The 22675-nt window shown below is 39.9% G+C and overlaps 1 protein-coding gene across 1 annotated transcript in view; it reads right to left on the bottom strand.

Moving 5' to 3' along the window:
- LOC109930127 (metabotropic glutamate receptor 7) overlaps positions 1 to 22675 on the bottom strand; it is a 645315-nt gene that overhangs the window by 158449 nt on the left and 464191 nt on the right. Inside the window, exon 8 of the mRNA XM_048606606.1 lies at positions 2460 to 3395. Within this exon, the coding sequence (XP_048462563.1) occupies positions 2460 to 3395 (936 nt within the window). The remainder of the gene's footprint in view (positions 1 to 2459; positions 3396 to 22675) is intronic.

Below are 22675 nucleotides of genomic sequence, written 5' to 3'. Positions count from 1 at the left end.
AGGCCACTTCTACGGAGAAAGGAGCAACGTCAACATTCCAAGTCAAAGATCTTTTAGCTGAACAGATTTAAGTTATGATGTGGATTTTGTTCCATATGCACTAGTGTGTTCTGGATTTGCTGCTGATTATATTGTGAAAGTTTTGGAGGTCCTGATACATTTCCCTCGGTGTAGAATGTAAAGATGGATATAAAAATAGAAGTTCCTGGAAAAACTCAGCAGGTCCAGTTGCATCTGCAGAGAGAAATCAGAATTAATGTTTCAGATCGAGCGACCCTTCTTCAGAACTGAATTCCACTGTTTAAGACCTGAATCACTACCAACAAGACTACCAATACAGGGTGGAAGAAAACAGGGGATGCAAAAATTACAGGAATGCAGTTTTCTTGAAAGATTGTAGGCATGGATAACGTTACAGAGATAACGAGACTCAAAAGAGCTTAGAAAGTGAGAATGAACATGTTAAACACTAATGTGCTGCTGGCTCAGGAGGCAATAAGATTACGAAGCACAGGGGTATTAGATGAATGGAGCTTGGTTTGCTCGATTTGCTTGGATAGTGCTCGAATAAGTGGAACCTAATCAAGAGAAGCATAGGAAGACTAAAATGACGTATTTTTCTGAACGTTAAAGAAATGCAAAGGGTTCACTTGATTGAGACTCCTCCATTTCAGTACTCTATCATGGCCAATTGTCTATTGCGCCCAAGCAGGATTTGGTGATTATTTTTTTAAGGCCTAATGGAACAGCTATTTGTAACATTTATCAAGCCCCTTCTTCATACGTTTTTTCTCCAATCTCACCTCAATCAACAGGTATTTTTCCTAAGGTTGTTTTTAATGGAAACTATCTGGATACTGGAATGGGGTGAACATTCAAAAAAGCTGTTTGTTTATTTGAGCAAACCAGTCACCAGCTGTACCTTGGTAGGATTCCCGAAACCCTGCTTGGAAAAAATACCAACCAGGCTCCAAAACTCATGTCATCACATTTAGTTTCCTGTTGTGATAAATAGTTCTCTTTACCTGCAGCAGAGAAGGCTCATTAGATAGACTACCACATCAAATGCACTTTTCCAGAACCCATCTGTTCTGAGCAGTGAGGTCCATTTAAAAAGAATCAGGTAAAATTGACATTTGTGTTTTACACAAGGGTTTGTATGTAATGAATTAATGGGCTGCTGTTCATTTGAATAGTCTCTCAATTTCTTAATCCATGAAACTCATTGAAGCTTTAAATTTAAATCTCTTTCCTCATCACTAAAGAAATACAATACTTTATTTCTGGTGTGAAAGCCAATCACAACCTGATCAAACAGTAGGGCAATGAAGGTTAATCACGTTGTTTCCCAACTCAAAATTACTTCTGTAGATTGCTACGATCTCACGTTGATCTTGGTTATTTTCCAAGTTCCAATAACGTATTCCAATACGGTACTGTCAACTTACACAGGCAAGTTATCACTTTAAATCTACACCATGGGTTTATTTATAAAACAGAACTAACTGGATCAGAAATAGTAGGAACTGCCGATGCTGGAGAATCTGAGATAACAAGGTGTAGAGCTGGATGAACACAGCAGGCCAAGCAGCATCAGAGGAGCAGGAACGCTGACAATTTGGGTCGAGACCCTGGATCAGGTCATATATGCGATCAAGCATTTTAGTGAGCCTGTAACGTGAAGGTTGATGTTGCCATAAACACAAGGACAAGAATAGACTTGTTCATTCTATGACTTAATTAAATCAAAGCTCATCTGTATCCAAACTTAATTTACCTGCTAATTCTCCATATCCTGACTATTGCCTAATGAACATCTAGCAATCTGAAACTTGCAAGTCCAATTGCTCTACCATTTATAATCTTTTGGAGTAGGAATTCCAGATTATGACTAGCTTAAACTTGAATACCTTAGTTGGATGGGATTCCTCAAAGTCTGGGGAAGCATTGGTGTGTTTGATGAGGATAGTTAATTTAGAGCACCTTATATATATATAAACTGCACACTCTTTCATGGCAGGGAGAGAGAGAACCTGACAGCATTTGGTTTAACACAATGGATGTTTTAACCCATTTCCTGGTTATGGAGCAATTTTGATCACAATTCTGTCAGACTCTTCAGCCCTGACCTTGAATACTCCAGGAATATGTGAGGAAACACACAAGGGAAGACGACAGGAGGAATTGATTAAGAACTGTGCATGTGAATATCGATATTCACACTGAGAAAAGCGAAACAGGCATTGTAGTTATAACAACCAGTGTGACCTGTCTGTATTGTTAATGGTTAAATTAATCACCACTGGAACGAAGACAAAGGTTGGGCTTACTGAATGCATCTCAAATGAACAGCTAGAGCAGCTAATATCAAATCATATGATGAAATGTTTTAAACACAGTTATTGATTCAATCTCACAAAAAAACCAACAGATTATAATGTTTTAAAAAGTCCACCTACCTTTTCTGCTGACTTAGCAGTCCCAAAAAATATTGGAATGAAGGCAAGCCATACTATACAGGTAGTGTACATAGTGAATCCTATAGGCTTAGCTTCATTGAAGTTCTCTGGGACACCCCTTGTCTTGATGGCATAAACAGTGCATGTCACCATTAGAAGGATACTATATCCCAGGGAGCATATGATTTGTAAATCTGTAATGTCGCATTTGAGGACTCCTCTCGCATGCTCAGGATTCGAGGTCTTCTGCTCGTCATAGTCGATGATGGTATTTGGAGGGTCAATCCCAAACCAGATGAAGACTCCGAGGAGTTGGACTGAGATGAGGCTGGATGTGATCGCCAGCTGGGACGTCGGGCTGATGAGCCTGGGTGCTGTCACAGCTTTCTTGCCCTGCTCAAAGATGCGGAAAATCCGGTTGGTCTTAGTCAATAAAGCTGCGTAACTGATGCACATTCCGAGGCCCAGGAAGATGCGGCGGAACGAACATATTCCAGTGTTGGGTTTAGCAATCATTAGGAAGGTGATGATGTAACAGAGGAATATCCCAGTGAGAAGAACATAGCTGAGTTCCCGTCCAGTGGCCCGCACAATTGGTGTGTCGTTGTACCGTATAAAAGTAGCCATCACGAAAATAGTGGCAATGATTCCGAGCATGGCAAGAAACACTGGGATAATGGCCCACGGTGAATGCCACTCGAGCTTCACAATCGGAATTTGGCTACAGCCAGTCCGGTTCTCATTAGGCCTCATGTCGTAGCTGCAAAGGGAACACGTGAATTCGTCGCGTTGATACTGATAGCCATCGCACAGCTCACAATGCCAACAGCAGGATATGCCCTTCACCATTTTCTTACGCTCTCCAGATTTGCACGGCAAGCTGCATACCGAGGTGGGGAGCTCATGGCTTCCTCGTGGCCAGAGCATATCTTCTACCTGTGAAGAGGCAAACAGAGGATCAGCACCGTATGATGTTCTTGGACTCATCCTACTCAGATGTAGTGATTGAACTAGCCACACTGGTGTGACCAGATTAGATACGTTCAACTTCAAAGATGTCATCATAAACATTTTTGTACGAGACCACTTTTAACATATTATATAGAGAAATCACCTCTTCACCTGTTTCTTGTCATTGACTCTGAAATGTAAAAGAGTAGAGAGAAAATGCTGTCCCCAAATATGTCAATTAAATAGATCAGGTTCTAAGGTTGTGAACACATACAAGTACAAGTTTTATCACTCCTGCCATTTTATGCCCTGTCCTTGACGTGAAAATTTAAAACAAGCTTGGATCCAGTTGTGGGAGTTTCACAACCCAGCAAGACTAATTGGACCCTGCCACTGACAAATATTTCTTTGCTACACATATTGTGCTTTCAATAACCTATTGAACACAGGTTCAACAAGCTGAGATGAACACTTTCAACACAACAGGCACTTTCTCTTTGAGAAAGGCAGCTCTTGGATTTATTCTTCATTCAGAAAGGAGACCTGTGGAACTTGTGACCACAAGGAATAGTATAGGTGAATATTATTAATGCATTCAAGGTTAAGCCAAATAAGTAAGTACATGAGGGGAAAACAAAAGAGACATGTTGGTATAGTGAGATGAAGTAGGTAGGAGAAAGCTTGGAGGGAATATAAGCAGACCTTTTACGCTGAATCACTGTCCTGATGCTACAAAATATCTTTTAAGTATATGCATAATGTCTACTTATGTGGTTACATTTTCGAAACTCTTAATATCTCAAAATATACCATCAGCCTTTCCTTCTTACTCCCAATTCCTGAACTCAAGCATTCTAGTCTTTAAATGTTTTGCCAAAGTGATCATACCAATTTCATTAATTTGTTAAGACTTAAGAATTTTCAAAAAATATCAAACTATTGTTTGTGCAGACCTAATTTCAGAGATTCAATTAACCTTAACTCACCAGCTTCTTCATTTAAGATGTGTTATTGTAATTTAATTAGGAGAAATTTATCAGCACTCTTATACAAAGGATTTCTCTCTTACCATTATAATTCTACTAAGTTATTTGTATATTTTTATGGATCAGTCTTCAATGCATGATAGTTATGTTAACTATATAAACTTTTACACTGGTGTCCCATTCTCAGTTATATTTATTCACAATTAGCCCCATCCACTACCAACCATCAGTATATTCAGTATTGGTTTGCTTAAAAAATAGTTTCAGTATTCAGCTTTGAGTCAAAAACATCACAAAAGATGGTCCAACTTTAAAATGTATTAGGAGAGACTAGTAGAAAAACTAAAATGCATAAACTTTAGAAGTTATTCTCCAAGTTGGAAAGGGTTACGATAATTAGGTTTAGTCGACAAAAAGTCAAGTTGAAAATATAAAGAATGTCAGATTGAGTGCAACCATTGTTAATTAAGCATTTATAGCTTGTATATTATTTATTTTGTTTGTTGTCATAATATTAAGAGCCATGCCAAAGTGGCACAGGTGACCATAGTCTTCCAAACATTCCAATGACATCATTGGTGACAATCTCATTCATGCTATTTTCTTCATAAGAGTCAGATGTACTGAACATACATGACTGGGAAATAGGGAGGCATGAAGTGGGTCCCCATCGTTCTTTGTATAACAGAAAAGTAAAGAACAGTACAGCAGAGGAACAGGCCCTTCAGCCCACCAAGGCTACGCTGACACATGACACCTTTCTAAACTAAAAACCTTTTCCCTCAATGCAGTCCATAACCCTCTATTCCCTGCTTATTCTTATATCCATCAAGATGCCTCTTAAATGTTGCTATTGTATCTGCTTCTACCACCTGCCCTGACAGTGCATTGCAGGCAATTGCCACTACGTGAAAAAAAAACTTACCTCTCACATCTTCTTTAAACTTTTCCACTTTTACCTTAAACCTAATAATTGATATTTCTACACTGGGGAAAAGATTCTGGCTATCCATTCAATCCATGCCTCTCGTAATTTTTTTAAAACTATCAGGTCACCCCTCAGTCTCCAATGGTAAAGTGAAAGCATTCCAAGTTTGTCCAATCTTTCCCACAGTTAATACCTTCAAACCAGGCAACATTCTGGTAAACCTTTTCTGTGCCGTCTCTAAAGCCTCCCCATCTGGAGACCAGAATTGGATGCAATATTCCAAATGTGGTTTAACCTAAAGTTCTATACAGCTACTATGTGACTTCCCACTTTTTATACTCTATGCCCTGTCTCATGAAGACAAGCATGCCACACACATTCTTGACCACCTTACCCACTTGTATTGCCACTTTCAGGGAAATGTGGACCTGTAAGCCTGGATCCCTCTGTATTTTAATGCTACTAAGGGCCCTGCCATTTATTGTATACTTCTCTCTTGCATTAGACCTTCCAAAATGCATCACCTCATATTTGTCTGGATTAAATTCCATCTGCCATTTCTGGGACCAAGTCTCCACCCTTTTTTTTCATCTTGCTGGGTCCTCTGACAATCTTCCTAGCTATCCACAGTTCCTTCAACTTTGTGTCTTCTGCAAAGTTACTAATTACACTACCTACATTCTCCTCCAAATCACTTATATATTTACAAACTACAGGGATCCCATCACTAATCCCTGCAGAATACCATCGATCACAGATCTCCAGTCAGAAAAGCACCTTTCCACTACTACTCTCTGTCTTCTATGACCAAACCAGTTCTGTATCCAACTCACCAGCTCACTGTGGATGCCATGTGACTTCACCTTCTGCATCATCCTGCCAAGAGGGAGCTCACCAAAGGCATTGCTAAAATCCAAGGTGACAATAATCCACCATCCTGCCCTCATCAGTCATCCTTGTCACTTCCTCAAAAAAAACTCAATCAAGTTTATGAACTTCACCTGTATAAAGCCATGCTTATTGCTAATAAGTTCATATTCTTCCAAATATGATTTGATTTGTTGTTGTCACATTTAGTTGGATACAGCAAAAATATGAATGAATCCTGTCCATAAGAATCTTCGCCAATAATTTCCCAACTACCAATATGAGGCTCACCAGGGTGTATTTTCTCTGATTATCCCTGATGTCCTTCTTAAACAAAGGAACAGCATCCTCTGTGCCCTTACCTTTGATAAATTATGAAGGGAATACAGACCCTCTTACTACAGGATTCTCCGTCCTGCACCAACTAGCCAGTATCCTTGGAGGACATAGCTCCTCTGCCTTAACTCTTGTAGAATTTGTCAGATGAGTTATTGGCCATTTCACAGTGCCCCGAACACAGATCTTTCCTGGTACTACCAGGTAAACCTGCTAGACCTGGAACTCTCAATAGAGTAGTGTTGACCATATTGTGAAGTCACTCAAGCACCCTTGCTTTGTGATGAGCTATAAGGTCATGTAAATTATTTTATATAACACTAATATCCCAGTGATAGTTTGTTGCATCTGGGATGCACTTAATAAACTTCTCTCCCTCTCCATCTCTCTTTCTTCTTTTCAGTCTCTTCATAAAACCTACCTCAACACCTGTCTGAATATTTCCAAGTGGTTCAATGTCAGATGTTTGTTGGCTAAGGATCCTGAAGGACCCAGAGGCATTTCTACCTATGTTAAAGGTACTGCATAAGTCCAAGATGTTGCTGTAGCACAGGAGTTGTAAACCAAATGGCCAAGGAAGACCATTTTACCAGAGCTATGGCTAGTTCCATGGGTTAAAGCAATATTGAAACATACTCATTTTTCTTTGAATGGTACATTGAATTCGCACAGGCACGAGTAACTGCTCCCTTTTATGGAAATGCTCCTCTGGTTTGTTCCTATGACTGACAAATGGTTTACAATGCAATGCTGGAGAGAAAATTTCAGCCATTGCTGCAAAAGCTTTTAAATATATTATGCTTTTTGCAGTATTTAATAATCCACATAAACCCGGAATAATTAACATTCTTCTTTCTCAACATAGAGGTGGATACTTCGGATTTCAAACACCCATTCACTGAAAAGGGATTTAGTAATACACATTCCTTTCTACATTCAATGTGGTTGGACTGAATTCCTTATTTTGACAAAGTCATTAATCATTTATTTGAAAGGGGTAGATGCCTGCCAGAATTTGGGCAGTCACCCAACACTTAACTCCTGCCCGCAGCAAACCAAACAATTTCCACAAGCAGATTCGAAGCTCCGACTAAAATTTTCAGCCATATGCGCGACATGACTGGGGTCCTGCACTAGAGGGCTAATAAGTAGCCTTCCCTGTGCTATTATGAATGGTTGCATGGGCTTGCACCACATTCCTCCATTCAGTCCAAAAGGCAGCAAACATCACATCAAAAGGCCATTATGCTCAGTTTAATCTATCAATGTATTTATATGTTAATTGCACAATAATAGCTTGTGTTTATAGATGACCTTTAATGTAGCAAATCACTTTTGTGAAGGAATTGGAGCACCAAAGGGTTCTGACACTTAAGCCACATAAGGAGATATTAAGGCAAAATGTCAAACACTTTGGCAAAGAGGCAGGAAACTAGCAGTACAACATTTGAATTAAACTGATAAACAATTATGTGTTTGAGTCTTCACAGGTTCATTTAAATAATTTTTGACTCAAGTCTCTTACAAATTGTTGGAAAGGCCAGGTTCCGTGTAGTGTCATGTTAACTCAGGAAGCATAGCTCAATTTCATTTCAATCTACCTTGTCATTGAAGTGGAGGCTGAGCGAATGGACTTTATCCAAAAATCAAGTACTCATCATATGGACCATTTAAGATGTGAACAATGAGCACTTGATTGGTTAGACAAGAGTAAAAGATGAGTCTACTTTCCCAGTCTGCAAGCTTGCATAAATTAATACTGTTCAAGGAATTAACTCAGACATCATGTACTTTTCGAAGCTCATTAATTTAGGAATACTGGCAATACCACCCAAGGGAAGCCTGATGAACCTAAGGAATAATAAATACCTTTTGACAGCTTTGTACATTGGCCTTAGAGCTAAAGGAACTTAATGTCCCAGCTATTGCTAATTGGAGCCAATGCTTAAATCCACAGTGCTTTTGTGTAGCTAAATTCATGTTAAACATGACTTAATGCAGAAATATAGCTGAAGGGGAAATGATACAAGGTGCATTTAAATACCACATCTCACGAAGTATTTTACAGCCGATGAAATATTTTTGAAGAAGTCATTGTTATAATGAAATGTAAAAAACGCAGCAGTCAATTTTGTCACAGCAAGGTCCCACTGTGTGTTTTAGTGATGTTCATTAAGGGGTAAATATTGGCCAAGACAGCTGCTCTTCTTTTATGAAGCCATTTACTATCCCACCCATAAAACATCTCTCACCTCTTAACAGTGCAGCACACTTGCAGAACTGCACTGAAATGTTAACCTACATTCTGTGTTCACTTCCCAGGAGTCGGACTTGAGCTCATAAGTTTCTCAACCAGAGGCACTAATGATAACGCTGAGCCATGAGGGACATAATATACATAAACCCAATGCTCAGAAAGGGACCATCTATTCATTACAATAAGCATGAATGATTTTTTTTTCTAAATTTAACCTATAGCCTCCCCATAAAACTGGCTGCTGACCATTGTATTAAGGGATTTTCTGGATACCAAAGTCCATTCCTTACAGGACCTTGAGGTTCAGCTTAAAAAGATTTTCACTTCATCTTGTAGTCTTTGAGACGAGTAATTAAAAGCTAGCTTTCAAAATTCTGTAATAACTAATTCCCTTTTGATTAAAGAAAAAAAACGAAAAGACTCTCAACTCATAATTATAAGTGCAAGACGACAGCATAGAAGTCGCTATCATGGATTTGCTATCAAAGAACCATAAACTGACTGAATATAAAAATGATAGAAAGATACTTCAGGACAGGTGGAATTACTTTGAGACTGGAAATAAAATGCCAGAGGGTGAGAAACCTCTATGAAGCCAACAGTTAAATAAATAGCATTCATAATGTTCCCCTGTGCAGTCTCGTTACGAGGTTAAAGGTGCCAAGATTATGTCAAAGTAACCCTTGCAGTATCCAAGACAATTCCATTTCTGATTAGTACAAAAGCCTGCATTCAATGTGCTCATAATTGAATGTTCATTCCTGTCCAGAACTGAACAATCAGAATATTTACTTAGCCAGATCATTGTTACTTAAGCTGTGTTTAGTTCTGGCCTTATTCATCTTGTCTGGAAGTGAACAATTATAGTTTAAAGACTGAAAACAAATTTGCACTGTGAAGTTAAATTATAATTTATTTTAAACAAAGTCTAGGCCTTTACAACATTTCACACAGTTTACATGTAGAGCTTTTGCCTGATACACAAAATATATTTTTGACATATCTAATCTCTTTCATGAGTCACAAAGCTAAAAAGTTAAAGGTTTTCCCTGTTTAAAACAAAATTATCTTTGTTTACAACATAATTGCCATTGGGTTCTGAGAGTCATTAGTGAAGGCCCTTTTGAACAGTCATTGATATTTCATGCTACACAACATTCATGACCTTTACTTTTGACCCACAGAAGTTAATTTCAATATTACGTTACACTTGGGGGTTGTTCCATTCAGGATTTAGTTGACAGGGATTGTATGTACAGTCTATGCCCAGTTATGGACACCCAGGCAAGTGAGTTTTCCTGTTTGTGTGAACGGAGGCCAGTCTAGGACCCCAAATTGCTGCAAGGAATGAATGCATGCCAGAGAAAAGAAACTATTGGAATTGTTTGTTAACAGTCTGGTATTAGGTTGACACAAAAACAGGAATGATCTCACTCTCTCTCACACACAGACACAGACACACACACGCACACGCACACTAATAGAGACAGATAACTGCTCCACTAAGAGTTAGTTCATTCCAAATGCACGTTGCTCACAGCAGCCCTCACCTGGTTTGAGGGTTGGCCCAATGTTGCATGTTTCTGCCATGGGTGACTGAATACGCTGATTCACACACCCTTGGACATGCAAGGCAGAATATCCTATGAGTTAATCTGATCTAAGGTGCAAGATTTGACTCTTCTTCTCTGCCACTACTGTACCTGGTCATAAATATATTGTGAATGACAGCTTGATGGAAAATTCATCACCACTTTTGACCATTTGGAAGCAAGTTGCTCCCAGTCATTAATGCCAATTCTGCCGCACTTCAAGGAGAGTTCAGGGTGCCTTTGAGTTGTTGTGCCTGCAAACACAGCAGGTGGTGAAAGCTGCAAATGATATGTTGGTCTTCATTGCGAGACGATTCGAGCATGGCAGTGGTGATCTCTTGCCATAATTTTACAAGGCCTAAGTGAGGCCACATCTGGGGTTGTTATGGGCAGTTTTGGTCTCCTTATCTAAGAAACGATGTTCCAGCTATGGAGGGAATACCACAAAGTTTTACCATTGATTCCTTGGATCGCAGGACTGATATATAAAAAGAGCCTGGATTGAGGAGTACTATATTCATTGGAGTTTAGAAGAATGATACAGGATCTCATTGAAACCGATAAAGTTCCAACAGGACTAGAGAGGGTGAACAGAAAAAGGATGTTCCCAATGTTTTGGGAGTCCAGAACCAGGGGTCATAGACTAAGGATACAGGGAAAGCTGCTCAGACCTGAGGTGAGGAGGGATTTCTTCACCCCGGGAGTGGTGAGCCTGTGGAATATTCTTCCACTTTTACAATCCCCTACTCTATGTCCAAGTCCCATATAGAAGAATTGCATGGCGCTCCTTGTACAATTCCTCCAATTACCATTGCATGGAGGCTATGCTGAACCATCATTCGTGTGTGATGTGAATGCCAACTGATTACATTACTAAGGACGTGTTTGATTTCTGATATTCATCACATAGGCTCATTGAAAGCTTGAGCAACGGACTTGGTAGATGGAATATATTGTAAAGATGTGAGGTTATGCACTTTGGTGGGAAGAATAAAGGTGTTGATTATTACTTAAATGAGAAAGACTACAGAAAACTTCAGCACAGAGGGATTTGGACAACCTCTTGAAAGACAGCAGGTGACTGAGGTGTCAGTGGGGTGGGGGAGCACTTTGGGCCAATGACCATAATTCGCTTAATTTTAAAATAGTCATGGAAAAAGATAGCACAGATCTAAAACTTAAAGTTCTAAATTGGAGGAAGGCCAATATTTACGGCATTAGGCAAGAACGTTCAAAAGTCAAATGGGGGCGGATGTTTGCAGATAAAGGGACGGCTGGAAAATGGGAAGCCTTCAAAAATGAGATAACGAGAGCCCAGAGATGGTATGTTCCTGTTAGGGTGAAGGGCAAGGCTGGTAGGTGTAGGGAATGCTGGATGACTACAGAAATTGAGGTTTTAGTCAAGAAAAAGAAAGAAGCATACGTCAGGTATAGACAGCAGAAATCAAGTGAATCCCTAGAAGAGTATAAAGGTAGTAGGAGTTTACTTAAGAGGGAAATCAGGACGGCAAAAGGGGACATGAAATAGCTTTGGCAAATAGGGTTCAAGAGAATCCAAAGGGATTTTATAAATACATTAAGGACAAAATGGTAACTAGGGACAGATTAGGGCCCCTTAAAGATCAGCAAAGCTACCCATGTGTGGAACTGCAGAAGATGGAGGAGACACTGAACCAGTAATTTGCATCAGTGTTTACTGTGGAGAGGAATATGGAAGATAGAGAACGTGGGGAAATAAATAGCGACATCTTGAAAAACGTCCATATTACAGAGGCTGCGGGGTCGGATGGCTTAAAACACAAAGGTAGATAAATCCCTGGGACCTGATCAGGTGTACCCTAGAACTCGATGGGAAGCTAGGGAAGTAATTGCTGGGCCCCTTGCTGAGATATTTGTATCATCGATAGCCACAGGTGACGTGCTGAAAAACTGGAGGTTGACTAATGTGGTGCCACTTATTTAAGAAAGATGGTAAGGAAAAGGAAGGAACTATAGACCGGTGAGCCTGACATCGGTGGTGGGCAAATTGTTGGAGGGAATCCTGAAGGACAGGATTTATACGTATTTGGAAAGGCAAGGACTGACCAGGGATAGTCAACATGGCTTTGTGTGTGGGAAATCATGTCTCACTAACTTGACTGAAGAAGTAACAAAGAGGATTGATGAGGGCAGACGGTGGACATGACCTATATGGACTTCAGTAAGGTGTTCGACAAAGTTCCTCATGGTAGACTGGTTAGCAAGGTTAGATCACATAGAACACAAGGAGAACTAGCCATTTGGATACAGAACTCACTTGAAGATAGAAAACAGAGGGTAGTGGTGGAGGGTTGCTTTTCAGACTGCAGGCCTGTGACCAGCAGTGAGCCACAGGGGTTGGTGCTTGGTCCACTGCTTTTCATCATTTATTTAAATGATTTGGATGTGAATATAGAAGGTATGGTTAGTAAGTTTTCAGATGACACCAAAATTGGAGATGGAGTGGACCGTGAAGAAGATTACCTCAGAATACAACAGGATCTTGATCAGATGGGCAAAGGAGTGGCAGATGGAGATTAATTTAGATAATGTGAGATACTGCATTTTGGAAAGGCAAATCAGGGCAGGACTTATACATTTAATGGTAATTTCCTGGGGTATATTGCTGAGCAAAGGGACTTTGGGAGTATAGGTTCATTACTCCTCGAAAGTAGAGTCACAGGTAGATAGGATAGTGAAGAAGGCATTTGGTACACTTGCCTTTATGGGTCAGTGCATTGAGTATAGGAGTTGGGAGGTCGTGTTGGGTTGCACAGGACATTGGTTAGGCCACTTTTGGAATACTGTGTGCAATTCTGGTCTCACTGCTATAGGAAGGATGTTGTGAAACTTGAAAGGGTTCAGAAAAGATTTACAAGGATGTTGCCAGTTTGGGGAGGCTGAACAGGCTGGGGCTATTTTCCCTGGAGCACCAGGGGCTGAGGGGTGACAGTAAAGAGGTTTACAAAATCACAAGGGGCATGTATAGGGTAAATAGACAAGGTCTTTACCCCAGGTGGGGAGTCCAAAACTAGAAGGCATAAGTTTAAGGTGAGTGGAGAAGTTTTTAATAGAGATCTAAGGGGCAAGATTTTCATGTAGAGGGTGGAGCATGCACGGAATGAGTTGCCAGAGGAAGTGGTGGAGGCTGGTACAATTACAACATTTAAAAGGCATCTAGATTGGTATATGAACAGGAAGGGTTTGAGTGATATGGGCCAATTGGTGGCAAATAGGACTAGAATAATTTAGGATATCTGGTCGGCATGGATGAGTTGGACCAAAGGTCTCGGCCTCTATGACTGGGATTCTAATCACAAAAGGTTACCATTCAAGTTCAACATATAATAGGGAAGGCAAATGTAACACTGGGCATTATTTCAAAGGGTATGGAATGTAATATTGGAAAGTCTTTACTAGAATACATGGCACAATTCAGGGCACTAGTCAGACCAAACTTGGAACTGTCTGAACAGTTTTAATCTCCTTACATAAGGAAAGATATACTTGCTTTAGACACTGCACAGAGAAGGGTGAGGGTGATCCTGGATATGGAGGGAATGTTATATGAGGAGAAGTTGAGTAGGGACTGTACTTGTTGGAGATTATTGAAACAGTTAAGATTGTTAAGCCGGCTTGCCAGGATAGATGCAGATAGGTTGAGAAGTACACCAGAATAGAAGAGGATGAAATAATGATATCCTTCAATGTAACAGCACTATTTACAACCATAAACATCAACCTAGACAAAGAGACAGTTGCTACACTGCTGGATGAATCAGGAAGGCAGGCATCCCACGACACCAACAGCATCAACAAGGACAGCACCCTGAAATGGCTGGATCTGTGCCTCACAACCCAACTCACCTTCAATAACTGTATATTCAAACAAATCAACAGAACACCAATGGGATCCCCAAAATCAGGACTGATTGCAAAAGCTGTAATGCAAAGATAAGAATGGACAGCGCTCGCCACTGTACAACCCAAACTCTGGGTCCGCTATGTAAATGACACCTTCGTGATTATCAAACACACAAGACCTGGAAGAAACCCACCGACACATAAACAACATCCTCACCAGAATAAAATTCATAAAAGAAGACGAGAACAATAACCGACTACCCTCCCTAGACATACTGGGAGAACGTAAGAACGACGGGGAACTCTAGACTAGCATATACAGAAAGACCACACATACGGACCAGATAGTTAATTACACCAGCAACTACCCCAACACCCATAAACAGAGCTGCATCAGGACATTATTCAAACGGGCCACAACATACTGCAGCAACGTGGAATTGCACAAAGCAGAACAGGAGCATTTTTACAGAGTTTTTAAAAGGAATGGACACCCAAAACGCACAATCCGCCATTACCTCCACGACAGACCACAACAAGATGACATAACACGGCCAGGCACACTAGTCACCCTACCGTACATCAGAGATGATCACAAGACTACTCAGACCCCTTGGTATCAGGGAAGCTCACAAACCAACAACCACCCTGCGACAGCAAGTGACGAACATAAATGATCCCATACCCACATCCAATAAAACTAACGTAATATACAAAATACCATGCAAGGACTGACAGAAACATGACATAGGCCAAACTGGAAGAAAGCTGACGGTAAGGATACATGAACACCAACTAGCCACCAAGAGACACGACCAATTCTCACTGGTTTCAATACACACAGACAAAGAAGACACGAATTCGACTGGGACAACACATCCATAATAACTCAAGCCAAACAGGGACATGCCAGGGAATTCCTGGAGGCCTGGCATTCCAACCAGACCTCCATCAACAAACACATTGAACTGGATCCGATATACAAACCACTGAAAAACAAAACCGTAAGTGATGCCAACCACCTCAGCAAACCAAGGCACATAAATAACAAGTGGGACAGAACACTAACACTTCACCGGAGGCGCACTGATGATGTTACCTAGCAGGGTGACAAAACGTCTGCAATCAAATATACCGGCTCAGCGAGCAAGTCTACAAACTCATCCACAACCCGAGCTACAAATCTTCCCAAAAGCCTTATGCAGATAGGTTGTTATGCATTCCGGGAGAAACTGGAATCAGAGGGCATAATCTCAGAGTAGGGGGACACCCATTTAAGACAGAGACGTGGAAGAATTTCTTCTCTCAAATGATAGTGATTCTGTGGAAATCTTTACTACAGAGGGCTGTGGAGGCTGGTTATTAAGTGTATTTTAGGCTGAGAAAGACAGGTTTTAGTCAGTCAGGGAATCAAGGGTTATACTGAAAAGGCAAGAAAGTGCAGATAAGGTTATCAGATTAGCCATGACCTCAATGAATGAGACCACCTTTTACCACCTTCAGTTGTTGAGATGCAGTATTGCTTCACCCATTCTGCTGGGAGCAATGTTTGAACCTCACTTTTTTTTTAAGCACCTCCCCAAACCTTGCTGCCAATGAACGATGAGCTCCAGATGGTCGTGTTGTCAAACAGAGAGCTCTAGGGGTTCAGGTACATAATTCTTTGAAGTTTGCATCACATATAGACAGGGTGGGTAATAAGGCATTCAGTATGCTTGCCTTCATTGCTCAAACCTTTGAGTATAGGAGTTGGGATGTCATAGAGGTTGTACAGGACATTGGTGAGGTCTCTTCTGGAGTACTGTGTCCAGTTCTGGTTGTCCTGTTATAGGACAGATATTATTAAGCTGGAGAGGGTTTAGAAGAGATTTACCAGGATGTTGCTGGAAATGGAGGGTTTGAGTTATAGGGAGACACTGAATAGGCTGGGACTTTTTTCATTGAAGTATATAGAGGTTTTTAAAGTGAGGTTTATAAAATGAGATAAGCAGATGTCTTTTCCCTAGGGTGGGGGATTTCAAGATTAGGGGGCATATTTTTAAGGTGAAAGGAGGAAGATTTTAAAAAGACATGGGGGCAATTTTGGTTTAAACAGAGAGTGGTTCGCGTGTGGAATGAGGAAGTGGTGTACACGGGTACATTTGCAATGTTTAAAAGACAATTTGATAAGTACATGAATAAGAACTGTTTGGAGGGTTATGGGCCAATCTGAGGCAGGTGGGACTAGTTTAGTTTGGGACTCTGGTTGACATGGACTGGTTAGACCGAAGGGTCTGTTTCAATGCTGTATGACTGTATGACAGCATTGCTCAAGGTATCATTGAAGTTTACAAGTCTGTCCAGTGCATCAAGGTGGCAATCCATTGAGGACCATATACTACTCTTAAACAAAGATAAAATGCACATATCTGTAGTGGTTACAAAGACAGTGGAGAAAATCAGCAAGTCTGGCAGCATCTGTGGAAAGAAGGCAGAGCTATACTTTTGGGTAAACGTTAAATCTGCTTTCTTTCCACTGATGTTGCCAGAACTGCTGATTTTGTGTACTAATTGCTGTTTTTATTTCAGATTTCCACTAACCACTGTTTGTTTTTGTTTGTGCAGTGGATACAATATTGTTTATCATCAAACAAAACATTTGTCTACAGTTGTATGAGAATTTTTCCTCTGAATCTTTGGAAATATCTTCAACTGCACAATTCTGATCAAGCATATTTCAAAGAAATCATTATTCTGACATTATTAACATAAATAGTTATTTACTAGGAATCTGCATGTAAAACCAGGAAATGAATATAGTTTTCCAAATTGGCAACGTAAACAATTTAGAGTGTGATGATATTATGGCTTAAAAAGGTGTATTATGTCCTTTTCTTGAAAAGAGGTTTTAAGACTGAGATAACTATTTAGATCAAATAAAGTAAACCGCTTACGAGGCCTTGGGTCACTTTAGTAAAACAACTAGGACAATAGAAGCAGCCTGACTAGGTACGGTTCAGTTCCCACAGAACCAGGATTTTGAGTTTAGCTTTTAGCAGTTGGTGCTGGGGTCTTGAAGAAGTGAAAGCTATATCTTTCCTCTCTCACTTAGAGGTGTGTGTATGTGTGTATGCACGTGCACCCGTGTTGTTGCGGGCGGAGGGGGGGGCGCGGGTGGTGGCGATGGTGTGGTTCTCTTCCTGTTGCTGGAGTTGCATGTGAGGCAACCTGTTTTTACTGAATTTGCCTTTTGTCAAGGGGGTAATTATGAGATGTTACTATGTTGGCACAGTCACTGTTTAGTAGTAAAATAATCTAGTATTCTGTTAAGTCTTCCAATGGAGTTACAGCTTTTTCATATTTCATACATCATCCCTACAGTGTGGAAACAGGCTTCGGCCCAACAAGTCCACACTGACCCTCAGAGCATCCCACCCAGACCCATCCCCCTATAACCCACCTAATCTACACATCCCTGAACACCATGGGCAATTTAACATGGCCAATCCAACCAAGCTGCACATCTTTGGATCGGGTTAATGGTAGTTGTCTTTTCCCTAGGATGGGGGATTTCAAGACTAGGAGGCACATCTTTAAGGTGAGAAAAGACAGATTTTAAAAAGACAAGGGGCAATTTTTTTTTATACGAAAGGTAGTTCACAGGTGGAATGAACCTCTTGAGAAAGTGGTGGATGCGAGCACAATTACAATGTTTAAAAGACATTTGGATAAGTACATGAATAGGAAAAGTGTGCAGGAGCAGACAGGTGGTACTAGTTTGGTTTGGGATTATATTCAGCATGGACTGGTTGGACCGAAGGGTCTGTTTCCATCCTGTGTGACTCTGAGCACATTGCAAGTTTTGTACAATGTTGCTTTCTCCTGGAACAGTGAGAGCAGAGGTAGACACCTTGGAACTGATGGATTCTGAGCTAAAGGAAAACTGTTTGATAACATTTCTGATTGGTCCTTGACCAGGTGATCATGGCATTTATATAGCCAATGCAGCAGGGAACCCACCAACCTGCAAAAAGAAAGCATCAAAAAAAAGTGTGTTTCTCTCTTTCTCTTGTGGAGATACCAGAAAGTCTTCAATAAGAGCTAACTGTCTTCCTCTAATTTTCTCTGCAAAACCCTTGGTTGCAGGAGGAAATAATGCCTTCAAAGATTGTGAAAGAACATATTCTCAACCAGTGAATGAGTGAGCATTAATATGCAAACAGCCTTGTGTCAACAGCAAAGAACTGAAAAGGATTTGAATGGAAGAGACTGTGTTGCCCTGATTTTTTTTAAATCGCCAATAATATTAATGTCTTGCATGTCTGTGTTTGTTAAGGGGAAGATTTAGGACAGGAGAAAGTTATGGTATTGAGTTCTAAATCAGCAATTCATTTTGCATAATTGCCATTAAAGATAATTTTCACATTTATGATCTTTGATTTTGAACACACCACCCCAATGAGTCATGACATTCTAAATACTGGATGGTGAAGCAGGCTAGAGGAAGTGAGCCTCATTGTGTATCAACATTGAGCAGACCCGCAAAACCGTGACTAATAGCATGAAACACTGATGGTATACTTTCCCAAACTGTCCAACTTGTCACCTCCTCAGTCCTTAAAGTCTTAGGGCCAACGTGTACTTAAAACGCACACTTATTGTCCCCAGTTGTTCCCTTTTTGAATCACTCATTTTCCCAACTTTTCTCTCTGGCTTTGGTGGTTTTTCAAATCAGGAGCCTGACCTTTCACTTAACTTCCTTTTCATTGCTGCTGCTAATTGAAGAGCTTGGTAGACTATAACACTTGCAACCTTACTTCCGTGAGAAATAAATTCCTTCCGTAGTTAGAGATAGAAGAACAATAGTAAATGTGTAAACTACTTTCATCTGATGATAAGGGTGAAAGTGAATCGCTTCTCTTCAGAAGCAGGGCAAGGTTCATTAGCAGGAAAAGCGGTTTTATCAAAAGGCCCACCACTGCCCAGCTACGTGCTGGATTGGCATTACATTGCTTGTGACTTCAAATAAATCTGTTAGACTATAACCTGGTGTTGTGCGACCTCTGATTTTGTCCTATCCAGTGCAACTCCAACATCCTCCCATCAAAACCAAACAACATCACAGAATCAATCACTAAATTGTTACAGTGCAGAAGGAGGCCATTCAGCCCATGGTGCCTGCACTCGTTCTATCACTTAGTGGCAATCTCCTGCCTTTTACTCAGATTCCTGAACATCATTTCTATCCAAATAATGGAGTTCCTAGCTTTTAGGCTTGTTGGCAAGAATGTCTTTCATGTCCATTAATGCTACCCATAGTCAATAATGTAGTCATTATTTTTGTTAAAAAGAAATAAATGAGAAATTACATTGTAATTAACAAACAGTAAAATACATTGATCTCATCTCAAAGTACATTCAGCAAAAATCTGCAACTGTTACCAGAAGATTTTTGGGAACCAATGGATCAAAAATACACTTTGTACGCCTTTGATTTAATAGTGATGCAACATTACAACAATAAGGGTAAATGATTTAATCAGCAATTTTCACACTTTAAACAATTAACTTGATTGACTTCTATATTCAATAGTGAATGAAGTTTCATTAAGACAGAAAGAGAAGATTTCAGGAAAAGCCATTTGGCAAACAATTTATCTCACCCCATTTTCACTCTATCCCTTCATTTCATTTCCCACTTTTATTCAATCCACATTGATGTTTTTCCTTGATTAGTCTAACCTGAACAAAAAGTCCCACCTAACATCTCTTACTCCCAATTTTCTGTTTTCCACAAATGCTGAAAAAGCCTTCCATTACCATGAACAATTTGCCTGGATCACTTTGCTATTGACATTTGAAATCTTTGCTGGAGTCAGTTTTTCCCTAAAACAGAATGGTGCCACTTTCCTTAACCATTCATCATAAAGCTCGCCTTCCATCAGTACTTGACCAAACCACCCTCTTGTTAGCTTTCTTACAGTAGCCTTTGTGCTGTGCGAATGGAGAATATAAACCAATAATCGCTCAGATACCTTGCCCTGTCAGCATGCCATTCCACCTAACACAGACTAATTATTTGCACTTGCAGATTAATCGCATGAACCAATTATCTCTGAAATAAAAATCCTTCTGAAGGTAGCTGCATGGTTCCTAAAAATTTATCTTGACTCTTGTTTCAGTGCAATCTGAAAACAGACAATTTGCTTCTAATATTCTTGGTCAACTCATTGACATACAGTTAAAACAGCCAGAGTCCTAAGACCAACTCTGTGGTATCTTGCTTATTAACCACTTACAAGCCAGAAAGGTTTAAGTTAACAGTTGGCTCTTGTTGCTTTCCACTTTTCAATCAATTGCCATATTTAACCCCTGTGACATCACCCATTAATCCCAAAAATTGAACCATGTTAAAACATTCAAAAATGAAATTATTTAATATCAAATTGTATTTATTTTGTTGGCTAAGCAGACTTAGTTGTACTTGTACAGTTCAGACCAATAGAATATGTAAAAGTCTACATCAGCTCTTGTTTGAATTGGCTTTCTTCTGTTCTGTGGCTGATGTCTATTGTCACATATTTAAAGATCCAGGTATATGTGCACCTGCCTGATTTAACAAGACAGTTTCAAGTGATAAAGGCTTTTTAGCTTCTTTGTTCTCCTACCTGCAGATTATCAACTCTATCCTTATAACAATGGCCAGCTATTTGTAAATGGTCCCAAATTATCTAAACTAATTAGAAGACAACAGATGTGCGTTAACAGGATTGCAGAGATTCAGGATTTCTTAAAAGGCTTCTCAACTAATGAAATAATTTTAAGCGTAACCTCTTATCTATTGAAGAGAAACACAGCACTTAATTTATAAATCATTTCATTTTCTGAAGAAGGGTCCCGACACGAAACATCAATTTCCGACTCCTCTGATGCTGCCTGGCCTGCTGTGTTTCTCCACCTCCGCACTGTGTTATCTCTGACTCCAGCATCGGCAGTTCTTACTATCTGATGTAACATATATATAGTGTGGTCCATAAACAGCAATAATATAAATAACCAGATAATTTAATTTAGTGATGTCGATTGAGTAATAAATGTTGGTCAGGATTTTAGAGACATTCTTTGCATTTTCCTGAATACTGCATTGGAATATTTTGCATTAACCTATGGATGGAGTTCAACTCCCCTCTTGAAAAAGACCACCTCTAACAGCGTAGCATATCCACCGTGCTGTACTGAAATGCCAGCCAAGATTACATGGTCATGTGAAAATTGTACCACAAAGCTAAGGCTGATATTTAAGTATTGAGCCGCATAAACAGCTTTTCAAACCACGTAAATACAGTTCTCTGCCTGTAAGAAGATAAAGGGTGGTGTAGATTGTTAATTTCAACTCTAAAAATCTTCACAATCACATTAAAATCCAATGTTCTGATAGTATGGATTAAAAACCAGTGATGTGAGGCCTTTTCCTATCTGCTGTAGTTGCCAAACTGGTATCTGTTTGGCTGACATTATAGTGGACATTTTGCATTGCACCAAAAAACTCTTCAGAGCAAAGTGAAATATCTAATGTAATTGATCGATGATTTGGGAGGCTGATGTGTGAAACTGGAGTGTAGAATGAAATAACTGCAAAGCAGAAAAGCATGACAGCTTAAAAGCAACTGTGTTTGAGTTGCAAAATTAGACAAAAGTAAACAAGGAACGTTCTGAAAACTGTAAGCTCATTTAATACTTTGTGTATTGAGTTGCCTTTTGCATAATTATGGCTCTTTTTGTTTTAAAGAAAATCACCTTGAGCTGAAATGATGCTCACTAAGCTGTAATAGTTTTTAAAGTGAATGGAATCCCATTTATGACCTGCACTTCGTCCTTGTTGATTACTGGATAAGTCCACAGTAATCAAATCAGTCTGATTCTATAAGCATATTAGCTGAAAGACCTCAAGTGATTGCCACTATGACTTTATTTGTCGCCGAGTCAAGAGGTATTACTGTCAGGTACATTGCAATGCTTAAGAAAAACGTGAAGCAGTTTGGGTTTATCAATTCCAAAAGATGTCAAGATTGCTCTGGCATGTCTTCAGCTTAAAAAAAAGCAACATATTCCTTGAATTGAGCATTATGAGTAAATTTGATTCCCCACTTAGCACTCTGTGATAAACATTGCTGTAAAGTAATATAGCAATTAGATCATTCTGTTAGAGTCCGCTGTGTGTGAGAAGAGGAGAGGCTCAAAAAACATTATTTTTACTTTCACCAGGAAATACCAGCAGTAACGTCTACAGAAGATTCCTTCTAGCCATTCCTGCAAATTGGTACAGACAGCGCTATACTATCTGATGTCTGTGAAACCAATCCGTGAGCTTTGCCATGCCACACAATGATCTTTGAGCACACGTGGCCATTATTTAGTGAACTGAATAGCCCATTTCT

The sequence above is a fragment of the Rhincodon typus genome, chromosome 16 (assembly GCF_021869965.1).
Source record: "Rhincodon typus isolate 14 chromosome 16, sRhiTyp1.1, whole genome shotgun sequence".
Lineage (NCBI taxonomy): Eukaryota > Metazoa > Chordata > Chondrichthyes > Orectolobiformes > Rhincodontidae > Rhincodon > Rhincodon typus.
The sequence above is the reverse complement of the archived record's forward strand: the minus strand, read 5'-3'. Positions and strand labels throughout refer to the sequence as shown.